This window comes from Gobio gobio (assembly GCF_949357685.1).
Source record: "Gobio gobio genome assembly, chromosome: 22".
Taxonomy (NCBI): domain Eukaryota; kingdom Metazoa; phylum Chordata; class Actinopteri; order Cypriniformes; family Gobionidae; genus Gobio; species Gobio gobio.
Genome location: NC_137118.1, coordinates 2864492 through 2880731, shown reverse-complemented (window position 1 = coordinate 2880731; position 16240 = coordinate 2864492). Strand labels below are relative to the sequence as shown.

General features: G+C 38.1%; 2 protein-coding genes across 2 annotated transcripts in view; one reads left to right on the top strand and one right to left on the bottom strand.

Moving 5' to 3' along the window:
• kctd7 (potassium channel tetramerization domain containing 7) overlaps nucleotides 1-2215 on the bottom strand; it is a 13893-nt gene extending 11678 nt beyond the window's left edge. The window contains exon 1 of the mRNA XM_079804723.1: nucleotides 1760-2215. Coding sequence (XP_079660849.1) covers nucleotides 1760-2044 — 285 coding nt within the window. The 5' untranslated portion in view covers nucleotides 2045-2215. The remainder of the gene's footprint in view (nucleotides 1-1759) is intronic.
• A 10606-nt stretch (nucleotides 2216-12821) lies between these two features.
• On the top strand, nucleotides 12822-14711 carry dnajc30a (DnaJ (Hsp40) homolog, subfamily C, member 30a). The gene is made up of 2 exons (XM_079803851.1): nucleotides 12822-14119; nucleotides 14308-14711. The coding sequence occupies exon 1, from the start codon at nucleotides 12884-12886 to the stop codon at nucleotides 13799-13801; it is 918 nt and encodes a 305-aa protein (XP_079659977.1). The 5' UTR covers nucleotides 12822-12883; the 3' UTR covers nucleotides 13802-14119; nucleotides 14308-14711.
• The last annotated feature ends 1529 nt before the right edge of the window (nucleotides 14712-16240 follow it).

The following is a 16240-nucleotide window of genomic DNA, read 5'->3' as shown; positions in this document are numbered from 1 at the left end:
AACAACGATGAGACTGCCTATAGGGAGGAGATCCAGCACCTGGCCACATGGTGCGCTGATAATAACCTGCTCCTCAACACCACCAAAACGAAGGAGCTCATCGTGGACTTCAGGAAGGAGTCAAGAGGCACACACGACACCATCCACATCAATGGAATGGCTGTTGAACGTGTCTCCAGTTTCAAGTTCCTGGGGATCCACATCTCGGCGGACATGTCGTGGACGACCAACACCTCCAGCCTGGTCAAGAAGGCTCACCAGCGCCTCTTCTTCCTGAGGACACTGAGGAAGAATCAGCTCTCCTCGGCTATCCTGGTGAACTTCTACCGCTGCGCAATAGAAAGCATCCTGACCAACTGTGTGGCAGTGTGGTATGGGAGCTGCTCTGTTGCGGAGCGCAAGGCACTGCAGCGGGTGGTGAAAACTGCCCAGCGCATCACAGGGACTCCACTGCCTGCCATCGAACACATCCAGAGGAAACGCTGTCTGCATCGAGCTCGCAGCATCCTCAAGGACTCCTCTCACCCAGCCCACAGACTGTTTTCTCTCCTGCCCTCCGGCAGGCGTTTCAGGATCCACCGGACCAGGACCAGCAGACTAAAGAACAGTTTTTTCCCCAGAGCTGTCTCCTTACTGAACTCAAACCCCCGCTGATCCACTTCCCTCATATACTGATAACTCTCCTACCTCACATCCACCTTCACTTTGTTATTTGCACTACCGACTCTTTATTACAGTAACAACTGTTTACTTATTCATTTGCACTACCACACCGTAACTGGATTATGCTCATTTGCACTGCCGACTGTTATTTACAGTACCTACTGTTTACATTTGTATTTTGCACCGTACTTCTAACTGTAATATGCAATCACTTCCACTGCACTTTTACACTTTTTTTCGGATAGCTTCTGTCCATAATTTATTGCACTACCTTAATCCACTGCCATATTCCTCATTTTAGCCTAACATATCATTGTATACCTCTATCTGTAAAATTCTGTTTATAGTAATAGCCATCTGTATATTATATTATATTCATAGTACATATCCACCTGTAAATTCTGTTTATAGTATTAACCATCTGTATATTATTCACTGTACATATTCACCTGTAAATTCTGTTTATAGTAATAACCATCTCTCTATTTATAGACATATTTATATATACTCAGTACATATCCATGTCCTGCACTTATGCAAACGTTGTATATCCTGCACTTGCTGCTATTGCACTTCTGGTTAGACCTAAACTGCATTTCGTTGCCTTGTACTTGTACTTGTGTAATGACAATAAAGTTGAATCTAATCTAATTATAATATATATCACTGTAATGAAATTAAACACCAATATGTAACTTTTGAAGTATTAAAGAACGCGGTTAAATTTTTAAATAATAAACAAAGGTGTTGGACTAATCATATTACACATCTTGATTACTTCAAAACACGATTAGTTTAATCCAGTTGATATGATTTGATTGACGTGCGACTGAACCAATCAAAGGCGACGTCCACCCGCCCCGCTGGGCTAAAGGACCAATCAGAGCGCAGTAATCGGGACGCAAACACGCTCAATACATCTGTTGACTATGGAAACGCTCATGATTATCGCCAAACGCTGAAGAACTACACGGTTCCTCAGAGGATTTCTGAGGGGGAAAACACAGCTAAATATATAAATCACACTTCTAGTACAACAAACTACTCCGTGATGGTGATAATAATAGCACATTCTCGTTAAACCTCGGGGATTTACCTCCTCAGGTGCGTCTAAGGTGCGAAGGGACTTCCCTAGATGAAGATTAGGGACGGGTCTAGCCGGTTTGCGGTGCTCGTCTTCAGCGGAGTCCATCGCATCTCCCGGTTTCTCGGTGTCACTCGCAGCCGAGAACACCACCATCACCCTCGGCTGAGGAGGGACCGTCCGCCCCTCCTGCGCGAACCTCCTCACCCGCGATGCTGCCATTTGGAGCGGAGCTGCGGCGCTGGAGGAAAGCGGAGGCGGTTCTCCGTTCGCTTCTCCTGCTCCATTCTGCTGCATACACACACCACAGCAGGCCTGATAGTAGTTCAGATTAAGGCCAGCGATTATTACGATGTCCAGGTCTGTGTACCGGAGCACGGCAGCGCGAGAGGTGTGGTCTACGGGCCGATCAGGTGGATGTGAGGCTGCTCCGGTGCTCGGTAGTATCCAGTAAAGCACGTACGCATATTGCGTAAGCGGCAGCGCGCTCGGCTGGAATGTTTTCAGCTGTGTACTCCGCTACCGGCGTAAACACAAATAGAGATTTACAAACGAGCGTAACTTGCGTACACGTAGTTCAGCAGGCTTCACTTTTATGTAGGGCGTGTGTGTGTGTGTGTGTGTGTGTGTGTGTGTGTGTGTGTGTGTGTGTGTGTGTGTGTGTGTGTGTGTGTGTGTGTGTGTGTGTGTGTGTGTGTGTGTGTGTGTGTGTGTGTGTGTGTGTGTGTGTGTGTGTGTGTGTGTGTGTGTGTGTGTGTGTGTGTGTGTGTGTGTGTGTGTGTGTGTGTGTGTGTTAAAATTACACAACAAATATTGTAGTCAGTAATGTCATCTGACTACTTTTGACCTAACATCAAATTGATTTGAGTAGCATAATATTTTTAATATAAAAATACAAAGAGAAACAAAATATATTCCATTCTTTATCAACAATATGAAGTGCGTTAAATATTACATTATGTCAGGGTTTCCCAGACCGGGGTTCCTAAGTAATTAAAAATATTAAATGTAAAAAAATAATTGTACAATACAAAAATAAAACACTACTAAAAGATTAAAAATATATATTTTATTTGTTTGCCTGCATGTCATGTGACCGATAATTGGAGAACCGTGAACTTAATTTTATTATTTTTATTGAATTAATTTTTATTACTTCAAGTAAATATATTGGGTCAAAGAGATTTCAGGAATCCCTGCAGTGAATTGTGTTGGAAAGACACACGCCTTCCAAAGACATTAATGCTAAATCACTCATAATTCATGTAATATTTAAACTTTTTAAATCATTCATAATTCAGATAATAATTACACTTTTTCAAATCACTCATAATTCATATAATAATTACACTTTTTTTTTTTTTTACTTATTTTTTTATTTTATTTTGAATGTTCTTCAAATCTCTTTTTACAACAATTACTTGCACACAGAAACAATATCCTTTACAGGGGATCATAACATTCACGCATCCTTACACGTATGATCAGTTCCGCAGAAAAATATTTCCAAAGGTACAAGGAAAAGAAGAAATAAGAAATTATTAACAACATTTAAAGTAAACAATTTGAACAAACCATAATTACACTTTTTAAAAAAAATGCTGGGGTTGTTTCAACCCAAAGTTGGGTCAAATATGGACAAACCCAACTGTTGGGTTAAATATTCAATTAAAAAATGTAACCCAACGGCTGGATTTGTCCATATTTGACCCAACTTTGGCATGAAACAGCCCAGAGTGTAATGTGTGAATCAGGAGTTGATTAGATGTACAATGTTGAGGAAACTCTTGATTGTTAATCCAGTGATCAGTTTGTGTGTGTCTCGGTTTTCAGTGATAGTCACATGACCAGTCATGGTCCCGATTTTAAGCCTCTCCGGCGAAGCCTCAAGCCGGACACTCATTTGTCCTCCTTTTTGGAGTTGCGCTGAATCGGCCTATAATAACCGATTCCGAACATTGGTTAAAAATGTAAACAAGCCTCCACGACCTGGGGCCTGTACCATGAAGCCGGTTTAGCTGCTAGCCAGATATGTTTAAGCTTAGTTTGTGCTAATCCTGGGTTTTAGGTAGTGGTTTGGCTTTTAGCAGTGTTAATCTCCACAGTAACTTACACTCCACGGCTGACCTGCTCCAGGGCAGGTTATGTTCTGGATAAGAGATCTCAAACTGAAACTGGACCAATCAGCTGTGAGCAAAGTGACACATCTCTGATGCAATAAAGCCACTGTTTCTACTCCACATTAAAGGTCACTACAGAGCAAATGGGTTTTAAAGACTAAAGCGTCTGGCTTTTAACAATGCTTATTTATAATAATAATAATAATTTTAATGATTTAGATATCATTTATGTAATTATTATACCCTTAAAAGGTATATATATATATATAAGGTCCTACAAATAAGCTTTAAAATCAATAAATAAAGCTATAAAAATGACTGCATGTGAGCTTCAAATCTCTCAATATATCAACTAAACTAACTTCATAACTTTTACTTGCACTGACTAAGTAAGATTTTTCTTAAAGTTGTCCACTTTTATAGACAGCTCTTTTCTTCTTCCTGTGTAAATTTGTTTAAATTCTTAATATTTTTCAATCATGTAATATTCTGCAGAAGAGAGAAATGAATCTCGCTGCTTCTCTCGAGAGAAGTGAATCTCGGTTTTACTGATCCACAGCGTGTGATTGGCTGTTCACTGCTGATGTCACAGCTAAACTCCTAAACTCAGGATCAAAGCCTGAATAGATTGGTTTGGTTCTGTCAAGTCGAAACTAATCCTGTAACCCTGAGTTTGTTAAACTACCATCATGGTACAGGCCCCAGCTGGCTACGTCATATAACGTTAACGTCAACGAGCCGAAACGTCTCCTCATTTAATCCGGAATGGACAAAAGAGCACAAATTTATATCAAAAAACATTAGAGACACTTTTCATGGATTTTGCAATGTGTCGCTGTGAAATGTTATGTTTTCTGGCACTGTGCCAGGGGCCTGTACCATGATGGTAGTTTAACAAACTCAGGGTTACAGGATTAGTTTTGAGTTGACAAAACCAAACCAATCTATTCAGGCTTTGTTTGTCCCATGATGCCGATCATCAGTTTCTCTGTCAACTCAGGCTTTGATCCGGAGTTTAGCAGTGACATCAGCAGTGAACAGCCAATCACACGCTGTGGATCAACTGTGATTAATTTCTCTCTTCTGCAGAATATAACATGATTGAAAAATATCAAGAATTTAAACAAATTTACACAGGAAGAAGAAAAGAGCTGTCTATGATAGTGGACAACTTTAAGAAAAATCTTACTTAGTCAGTGCAAGTAAAAGTTATGAAGTCAGTTTAGTTGATATATAGAGAGAATTGAACATTTAAACTCACATGTAGTAATTTTTATAGCTTTATTGATTTTAAAGCTTATTTGTATGACCTTTTATATAGGCTATTTATATTAATTTTAACTAGTGCATATTAATGATTGATTAACTAAAATGATACATGTGTAATTGATTAAAGGTATAATAATTACATAAATGATATCTAAGTCATTCAAACTTATTATTATTATAAATAAGCATTGTTAAAAGCCAGACGCTTTAGTCTTTAAAACCCATTTGCTCTGTAGTGACCTTTAATGTGGAGTAGAAACAGTGGCTTTATTGCATCAGAGATGTGTCACTTTGCTCACAGCTGATTGGTCCAGTTTCAGTTTGAGATCTCTAATCCAGAACATAACCTGCCCTGGAGCAGGTCAGCTGTGGAGTGTAAGATACTGTGGAGATAAACACTGCTAAAAGCCAAACCACTACCTAAAACCCAGGATTGGCACAAACTAAGCTTAAACATATCTGGCTAGCAGCTAAACCGGCTTCATGGTACAGGCCCCAGGTTGCATGAAGCTAGCTGAACAAACTCTGAGTTTCAGAGGAGGTTTACAGTTGACAAATCCAGATAAATCCAACCTGGCTTAGATCAAGGTCAACAGTTTCTCAAAGCTTGGTATAAACGTTCTCTGTCAACTCGGGTTTAATCCAGAGTTTGCGATTAACTCTGAAGCGCATGCACCTGAAAGTGACACGTGCGGCAAACAGCCAATCACAGTGTCCGTTTGATTCACTTCCCGCAAGAGAGACGGCGCAATTCACTTCTCTTCTGAAGATTGAGCGATCGTTTTGAAAATGATCATAAGATTAAATGCGTTTACAAAGCAGGAATAAACATTAATGCTGCGGCTGAAAGAATATCTGACTATAGCATGATGTGAATCACAGAAATATGCCTATAGCTTCACAAAGAGCTCAAATGAATACACGTTGTTTAAAAGAATTATGAATGCATGCATTATATTTATATTAGGCTACTTAATTATTATATGAATATATTATATTAATTAAAAGTAATTATAATTAATAGAATATAAATATAATAAATAAATACCACCAAAAGATGAGCAATTTTGTCTCTAAAGTTTTTTCACTATAAACTGTTTTCATTTGGAACGAGAGATACAGGGGGTGTGGCTTAATTGGGGGTTCGTCTTTACTTGCAGCTGATTGGTCCAGTTTGGGTTTGCGATCTCTAACCCAGAATAAAACCTGCTCCAGAGCAGGTTAGCCGTGTAGTGTAAGTTACTATGGTGATGAACACTGTTAAAAACCAGTCCACCTTCTTGAGCCCGAGAAACCAGTTTGCTCAAAGTAATCTCGAACTTTCTTGGGACAGCTTTGTGCAACAGGCCACAGAAGTCTAGAAATGTTATGTTTTCAGACACTTTGCACTGCTTCATCTCAGTGGTCAGTTTTTGAAACGCATCACAATGTCTTGAATAAATACAAATACTGTGAACCAGGGCTGGCCCGAGCCTTTATGGGGCCCTAAGCAGAATTTTATTTGGGGGCCCCTTGGTGCCACCAATACGACTGACTATTGTCAGTTCTTGATCATTCGCACATTATCAATGTTATTAGATGTAGCTGTGTTGCTTACATCATGTCTGCCTGACTCATGTTTTTACCCTCATACGGTTTTTAATTGTAACAGTAGCAAACCCACAAGAGTGGTCAGATGTTAAAGGGTTAGTTCACCCAGAGAATGTCTAATATGGCGAGAAGTTTCACTCTCACTGAACTTCCGGCTTCTGAACTGGTTGCAGTTCCTCTCTGATTCCATATGAGGGCGCTCACAGGACGAGTGCAGAATGAATGGAGGTCTATGGCGCTATACCAATAAAAATCCACTTTTCTCAGGATATAATTTTTTATCTAGTAATTTGAATGTTGTATTCGAAAGGAAATGCAAATAAATTACACATTGCTGGGTGTTAGATTTTTTAGAGTCACTTATTTGCTTTAAAAAGTCTTTTAAAGTGTCAATGACGTCATACACATGTACGACCAGAGATACTGCTTAACGGCAATCCTTCAGTCGCTCTGGTGCTTTCGCGCTCTGCACTTTCTTTTCTCTCGAGGCATCGACAACACAGCTGACACAGGTAAATACACGTGCTAGAAGAGTTTTTGTTTTGTTTGTTTCTGGTCCCGCTTCAGATGACACGATGCCATCAAGCGGGATCTCTGGTCGTAATCAGTCCTTCACTGACCAATCAGCGTTCATTAGCAGAATGCTAGCGTGTTATGGACAACAACAACTCAACCTGTAAGAAATCAAAAGGACATAAGTACTCGTTCATTCAACTTTCGACCTAAAACCCATGTTGAACTTGCAAAATCTACAATCATTTCTGAGATTTCTCAACGGCAATCGGGTGAAAGAGACAAATTTAGCCGTCAAGCCCCATTGACTTCCATTCATTTTGCACTCATGGCGATCGCCCCCAGTGGAACTCTGGTGGTACTACAACCAAAATTCTGTACAACAGGGCTTAATAGGGAGTGGGCAGGCTCTCCGTAGACGGGCTCTGGTTCACCCAAAAATGAAAATTCTGTCATTAATTCCTCACCCTCATGTCGTTGGACACCCGTCAGACCTCCGTTCATCTTCAGAACACAAATGAAGATATTTTAGTGTAAATCTGATGCTCTGAAAGAGGTGGACAGTAGCTAAGTACATTTACTCGAGTACTGTACTTAAGTACACTTTACTTGTATCTGTACTTTACTGAAGTATTATTTTTTAGGGAAACTTTGACTTTAACTTCACTACATTTGAAAGACAAATATTGTACTTTTTACTCCACTACATTTCTATCAAGGTCCTCAAAGTCGAAAGTAATTTCTGTAGCAGATTTGAAAGTCAGTGGAGGATTTTTTTCTTCTTTAAAAGTTTTTTGTTGTTGTTGTTTTTTCAGACAGCCTATCAGTAATCACGCTTGTATACGGTCATGTGAAGTTTCCCAACATTTTTTGAACACTGATCAGTTATTAGCAAAATGGAAGAAAGTGGTTCCTCTGTGAAGTGTGTGCACCCATGGCCATACTTAAAAAGTATGTTTCAGTTTTCTGAAAAGATTAAAGATGAGTTTAGTTGGCATACAATTGATCAAAAATGTAAACGTTTGGGAGAAAGGGAAAAGTAAACAGTTGGGAGAACATCGGATGTGTATCAGTGTATTGGATCCGTGCATTTGGCCTTAAAGTGACAGCAGCTTTGTGTAACTTTTATACAAGTATTGAAATGAGTTTAAGGTAGTCGTATGCTAACATGTCGGATTGAGCTTCACTGACTGGCTTAAACCACCATGGTGGCATAATGTGCATTAATACAACAATAATAAAATAATGCATTGACACAAAAAATGAAATTTACTTTTGATACTTAAGTACTTTTAAATACAAATACTTCTGTACTTTTACTTAAGTAAAAATCTGTTTTTAGAACTTTTACTTGTAATGGAGTAATATTTGACCAGTAGTACTTTTACTCAAGTAATAGAGTTGTGTACTTTGTCCACCTCTGCAGAAAGTCCTCCATTGGCTCAATGCACTTTACACTCTCAAGACCCTTAAAAGACACTAAAGACGTCGTTACAAAGTCCATCTCACTACAGTGGTTCTACAATAACTTTATGAAGATGAGAATAGTTTTTGTGCGCAAAAAAACCCCTAAATAACGACTTACATAGTGATGACGATTTCAAAACAAGGTATCATGAAGCTTCGAAGCGTTATGAATCAGTGAGTCGATTCAGCGGTTCAGAGCGTTATGAATCAGTGAGTCGATTCAGCAGCTCAGAGCGTTATGAATCAGTGAGTCGATTCAGCGGTTCAGAGCATTATGAATCAGTGAGTCAATTCATGATTCGGATCACGTGTCAAACCGCTAAACTCCTGAAATTTGCTGATCCAAACCGCTGAATCGACTCAATGATTCATAACGCTTCGAAGCTTCATGAGGCCGTGTTTTGAAATCGTCATCACTATATAAGTCGTTATTTAGGGTTTTTTTGCGCACAAAAACTATTCTCGCCGATTCATAAAGTTATTGTAGAACCACTGTAGTGAGATGGACTTTGTAACGACGTCTTTAGTGTCTTTTAAGGGTCTTGAGAGTGAAAAATGCATTGAGCCAATGGAGGCCTTTCAGAGCATCAGATTTACACTAAAATATCTTCATTTGTGTCTGAAGATGAACGGAGGTCTGACGGGTGTCCAACGACATGAGGGTAAGTAATCAGAATTTTCATTTTTGGGGGAACTAACCCTTTAACTTGCACTTTTATATTCAAAGTCTTATAATACTACAGTTCAGACTGGGATATGTACACTTTAAAAATATATATATTTTTAATAGAAGCCTCTTATGCTGAATATGCTCACAATTTTTGCCCCAGAATTATTTGATGAATAGAAAGTTCAAAATAACAGCATTTATCTAAAATAGAAAGCTTTCAAAGAATCCAAAAAACAAACATTTTTACACAACTTTTTTTCACAACTGATAATAATCATAGATGTTTCTTGATCATAAAATCCTCATATGAGAGTGATTAGTGAAGGATCATGTGACACTGAAGACTGGAGTAATGATGATAAATTCAGCTTTGATCACAGGAATAAATTACACTTTACTATATATTCACATAAAAAACGCTATTTTAAATTGCAATAATATTTCACAATATTACTGTCCGTTTTTACTGTATTTTTGGTCAAATAAATGCAGCCTAGGTGAGCTGAAGAGACTTCTTTTAAAAACAAGAAATGTTGATGGATTTCTTAAAAAAAAAGGTTAAACAGCTTTTATTTTGGCAGAAACACGCAGGAAGACCTTTTATTCATTTATAAATGATTCTCATTACGAGTTTGGGAAGATGTTTGTTGCATGTTGCGTTCCCAAATTATCATTTTGAGCGACTCAAACATATTGCAGAGAAGCATTTACTGCGAACAGAGACTGAAAGCTATGCTGTACAATGTCCAAAACATGCAGCACGTCAGATAAGATATTTGCACTAAACCATATCACATTCTCAAATCCATCCATTCATAAAAAGGTTACCGGGCAACTGACGAGTAGCACCGATTCAGCACCGATTTTTCTCTCACTTTGGACATAGAACCCTGGCTAACAAGCTAGTATCAATAGTGTCCAGCCAATGGGGCTGCGAGCTCGTGCAGCGCTGTCAGAATCAATCCATGCATATATTAGAAAACTTTTTCAAAAAAAAGTGCAGTTTTTTAATTGTTTAAAGGGTTAGTTCACCCAAAAATGAAAATTCTGTCATTAATTCCTCACCCTCATGTCGTTGGACACCCGTCAGACCTCCGTTCATCTTCAGACACAAATGAAGATATTTTAGTGTAAATCTGATGCTCTGAAAGGCCTCCATTGGCTCAATGCACTTTACACTCTCAAGACCCTTAAAAGGCACTAAAGACGCCGTTACAAAGTCCATCTCACTACAGCGGTTCTACAATAACTTTATGAATCGGCGACAATAGTTTTTGTGCGCAAAAAAACCCTAAATAATGACTTATATAGTGTTGACGATTTCAAAACACGGCATCATGAAGCTTCGAAGCGTTATGAATCAGTGAGTCGATTCAGCGGCTCAGAACGTTATGAATCAGTGAGTCGATTCAGCAGTTTGCATCGCCAAATTTCAGCAGTTTGGTGGTTTGACACGCGATCTGAATCATGATTCGACTCACTGATTCATAATGCTCTGAACCGCTGAATCGACTCACTGATTCATAATGCTCTGAACCGACTCACTGATTCATAATGCTCTGAACCGCTGAATCGACTCACTGATTCATAATGCTCTGAACAGCTGAATCGACTCACTGATTCATAATGCTCTGAACCGCTGAATCGACTCACTGATTCATAACGCTTCGAAGCTTCTTGAGGCCGTGTTTTGAAATCGTCATCACTATATAAGTCGTTATTTAGGGTTTTTTTGCACACAAAAACTATTGTCGGCGATTCATAAAGTTATTGTAGAGCCACTGTAGTGAGATGGACTTTGTAATGACGTCTTTAGTGTCTTTTAAGGGTCTTGAGAGTGTAAAGTGCATTGAGCCAATGGAGGCCTTTCAGAGCCATCAGATTTACACTAAAATATCTTCATTTGTGTCTGAAGATGAACGGAGGTCTGACGGGTGTCCAACCACATGAGGGTGAGGAATTAATGACAGAATTTTCATTTTTGGGTGAACTAACCCTTTAAGGCCATTTCGCGATTTCAATAAAGCAACATGCAGCAAGTAATTTCATGTGCTCTTGGGGGCCCCCTGGAGGCGAAATGGGCCCTAAGCAGCCGCTTAGTTTGCTTATGCCTTGGGCCGGCTCTGCTGTGAACAAACACTTGTTTGCCTCTTCTCTTACACATAAGTCTACATCAAGAGATATCGTAGATCAAATTTGTCTGGCGATGATTAGAGCAGCTATTGCAGAATCACTGGATCATGAGACCATCCATATGATGTACAACATAGTATTGTAGTGGCGACTCCTGTGCGATTATTCTCGCCTCACTAAATGCCGCAAAGTGTCCTCCATTTTGGTGTTTTGGAAATGGCCGCCCTACACCAGCTGCTGGTGTGCAATTCCACAAACCTGGAGCTTCTGTATGTAGAAAAGCAGTCGTGTGTATAGAAAGGAACGTTTAAAAGATAAATACGAGTAGTAAGGATATTTTATGGATATTATGAATATTTGACTGCCATTGTGAGAACAACATGTAATCAGTAATGTATCTCATCCTCCTGATAAAACATGCATTCTGGGTAAATCAACAACAGCAGATTTACACAATCAGACTAACTGTGTTGAGCTGGAGAATTATGATGAGTTCTGTCCATTAATGATCCAAACAGTGGCTAATAAAACACATCAGATATTAAAGCGGCGCAAGTGTTGCCATGGTTACTATAGTTTGGGATAATGTACACAAGTCGAAAAAATATATGACACTGTTCTAGTAGTTTTTGGATATTTTAATTCAAAAATCTTACAAATCTTACCAACTCAGGAGATATTTATATTTATTCATACTACTCACATACTGTAAATATGTTTATAATCTGTAAATGTAAATTCTGACTAAAAAAGCGTTAAAATTGCAAAAAAATGTCTATTAGACCCTTTTCACATTTCCGGGTTTCTCAGAGCGAAAGTCGTCATAGTTGGGTTAAATATTATAGATAATATTAATATTAATGTTAATATTATACTGCTCTGTGAATGAGAGAATACATTATATATTTTTTGTGTGCCGATTTACTCAAATAGCAAAATAATAACTCCACAATAGTGATTTCACAACTTTCAAAAAGAGGGAAAAATAGAGTGAGATTGATAACGGCAGTGAAAAGAGAGAAATATGTTAATTATTACCATCATAACTTGTTTTTGTAATTTGATGCAAAAGTAATAAAATACAAAGTATTAGTGATATAAATGTATATATTTAAAAAAAGAAATGAAATTACAAAAAAAATTGCAGGATTAACGACATTGATAACCGTTAAAACGCGTCATCACAGTCTGTGAAAAAAGAATGACCCATAACGATAACCTGAAAGCTCCACCAATCGCTTACAAGGAAACATTCTTCTCGCACGTCATTGGCCAGATTTCGCTTAACCTGCAAAGAAGGGCAAATCTAATTGGTCAGTTTGCTGCTAGCGGAAACAGTTGACGGTCGGTGTAGGTGTAGGTGATCTCTGCGCTATGGCGGAGGTCAGCCAGCGGCTCGGTAGAGACGCTTACAAGCTTTTAAAACCGCAAAATCTCCCGCTTTTGGGAAGAGACTGCAAACCCGTCTCACTGGAGGCTTATGTTGCAGCGTTAACGAATTCGCTACAGCTCTGTGAGCTTCGAAGCGACGCGGCGAAAGGACTGAGTGACACCAGCCCGGCGAAAGGGAACGTAAACAAACTCTGGACGGGCTCCGGTGGACACACACACGGCTCTGGAAGATTTAGGAATGACTACCGTGGATGGAAGTCTAAAGCACCGAGGTGGGGAACGCATAAAAATGCTCAGTTTATGTCTTTCACCAGAGCGTACAGTGGCACACAGAGTAACGGAAGCCGAGCCGGGCCACTGTACAAGTCAAAATCTGCTTATTATGACATTTTAGGAGTGTCTCCAACGGCCACGCATGCGCAGATCAAGACGGCGTACTATAAACAGTCCTTCGTTTATCACCCGGACAAGAACGCAGGGAGCGAGCTCGCCACGTTCATGTTCTCCCAGATCAGCGAGGCGTACCACGTGCTGGGCAATAAAGCCCTGAGGAGGAAGTACGACCGCGGGATCCTGAGTCAAGCAGACCTGCTGGGGTCCAGCAAACCCACCGGCAGAGAGAGTCCAGCAGCGGCCGGACCGCAGCACACCCGAGCCCGGCACTCGCCCTCCGCCGGACCCGCGCGGCAGAACATCTTCGACTTCGACGCCTTCATCCGGTCGCACTACGGAGAGCAGCTGGAGAGAGAGAAGCAGCTCCGCCAGCGGAGGGAGGAGATCCTCCGGAAGAAGCAGGAGAACTACGAGGAGGTGAAGCTGGGCCGGCTGAAGGAGATCACGGTGGGCTTGATGCTGGCTATGGCCGTGGCCATCTTACTGAGCCTCAAGTCTAACAACTGACTTTAAACAGACAATACACTCAAACATGAACTGATATTTCTTTCCCCCCTCTTATGGACAGTTGCAATAACCCATCAAAGTTAATACTAGCTAGATATCCATTAAAATATAAATGGTTTCTGCACAAAAAATACCATGGTACCCATAGTTTCTGCTAAAATACCATTGCTACTGTACATTCAAACAGTATATATGCATTATTATGTATATATTAAACACACATGCATGTTTATATTTAAGAAATATTTGCATGTATATACTGCATATTTAAATGATATATAAATATTTTTTCTTGAATATATACATGCATGTATGTGTGTATATATATATATATATATATATATAAACAGTACACACACATATATATATATATATATATATATATATATATATATATATATATAAACAGTACACACACATATATATATATATATATATATATATATATATATAAACAGTACACACACATATATATATATATATAAACAGTACACACACATATATATATATATATAAACAGTACACACACACATATGTGAACACAAACTTTTATTTTGGATGTGATTACTCGTTTGACAGGTGTAATATAAACATATAATTTTAATAGTGCAGGGGAAAAATGTATCATGATTAATCGCATCCAAAATAAAAGTTTGTGTTTACATAATTTATGTGTGTGTTACTGTGTATAATTATTATGTGTATATAAATAATACACATGCATGTATATTTAAATGATATAAATGTAAAAAAAATTCTTGAATATATACATGCATTTGTGCATATTTATATATACATAATTATGTGAATTAATCATTTGACAGGTGTAATATATAAACAATTTTAATAGTGCTGGGGAAAATTTTATCATAATTAATCACATCAAAATTAAAGTTTTTGTGTTTACATAATATGCGTGTGTGTGTGTACTGTTATTATATATAAATACACACATGCATGTATATATTTAAGAAATATTTGCATGTATATACTGTATATATTTTATCTTATAAATATATATATTTTTTATAAAAATATAACATTCTTCTTAAATATACATGTGTGTGTATTTATATTTACATAATTATACACAGTACACACGTATATATTATGTATATTATTTTGGATGCGATACATTTTTCCCCAGCTCTAAATTTGAATATATATATATATATATATATATATATATATCAATGTCATTTATACGTATATATATATAAATATATATATTAAATGATACATATATCAATGTCATTTATACGTGTGTGTGTTTATATATATATATATATATAAATAAAATGATATATATATGATAATATATTTATTTAAAATAGCCATGGTATTTTGGTGGATAGGACATGTGATCATGTTTTCTGTAATAACGGGTGATATTGTGTCTGTTCAACTGTATTCAGGATTAAATAAACATGAAGCGTTTATAAGCTAGTAAACACTCATGGCATTATTTTGCACAGGTAAAAACCAACCTGGGTTTATTAATATTGTGTGTCTGGCTTCACTTCACCTGAGCCACTAATGTAATCTTTAGAATAACTGAAAAGTGTTAAAAAATAAACGTCTGTGAATCGCCAATGAAAGTGTAAAGGAATGATGGGACTGAAATGACAACAAATCCACTTCTGTGTGCTCATTTAAACACATGAAATAAATTATTCAAGAGATTTCTCCAACTCGGTCTTCCGTCATTGATTGTGTGAAAGTGGTGTTTCTATCAGTAAATGTTTATTTTTGTGTTGTAGTTTCATTCGGGTGAATAAGATACACATGTGCATAAGTCGTCATAAAACATAAATTATGCTTTGAAATGTCTGACATCAGAAATACTCAAATAAAAGCAGAGTACAGTGATAATGTGTTTGTACAAAAGATATTTACTTCAGTTAATACACCTATGGTGGTTATGAGGAATAATAATAATAATAATAATAATGAATTTCAAACAGTGATATTGCTTTTTTCATTTGGGATTAGAACAGCGCTGGGAACAGAATACAAGACTACATGATGATACACAAAGGAAAAACCAACCGAACTAAATACATATCAAGAGAACAAAGTGGAAGAGTCTTTATTCAGGTAAAATGGAGGATTCAGCTCCATCTTGTGGTTCAAAACCATGACACATAGAAAAATAAACCGTACAACTGTCGTTAGCAGGTGTAAGAGGGAAAGTGTCACCAACAAACTAATGGACAAGAGGACTGTGCTAAACCGAGGTTCTACCTGAGCTTTGAGAGACCTAAGGAGAATCTATAGGATACCAGCTTGTGTTGGGAGCTGCCTGTCATATTTCATTACAAGGCTTCATATTACAGCATAAAGAGCAACAACAGAGAGAGAGAGAGAGATATGAACGTCATGATCCGTTTCCATAGATCGATGAATCGTGATGACTTGCAGGAACACGGTTTGGGACTT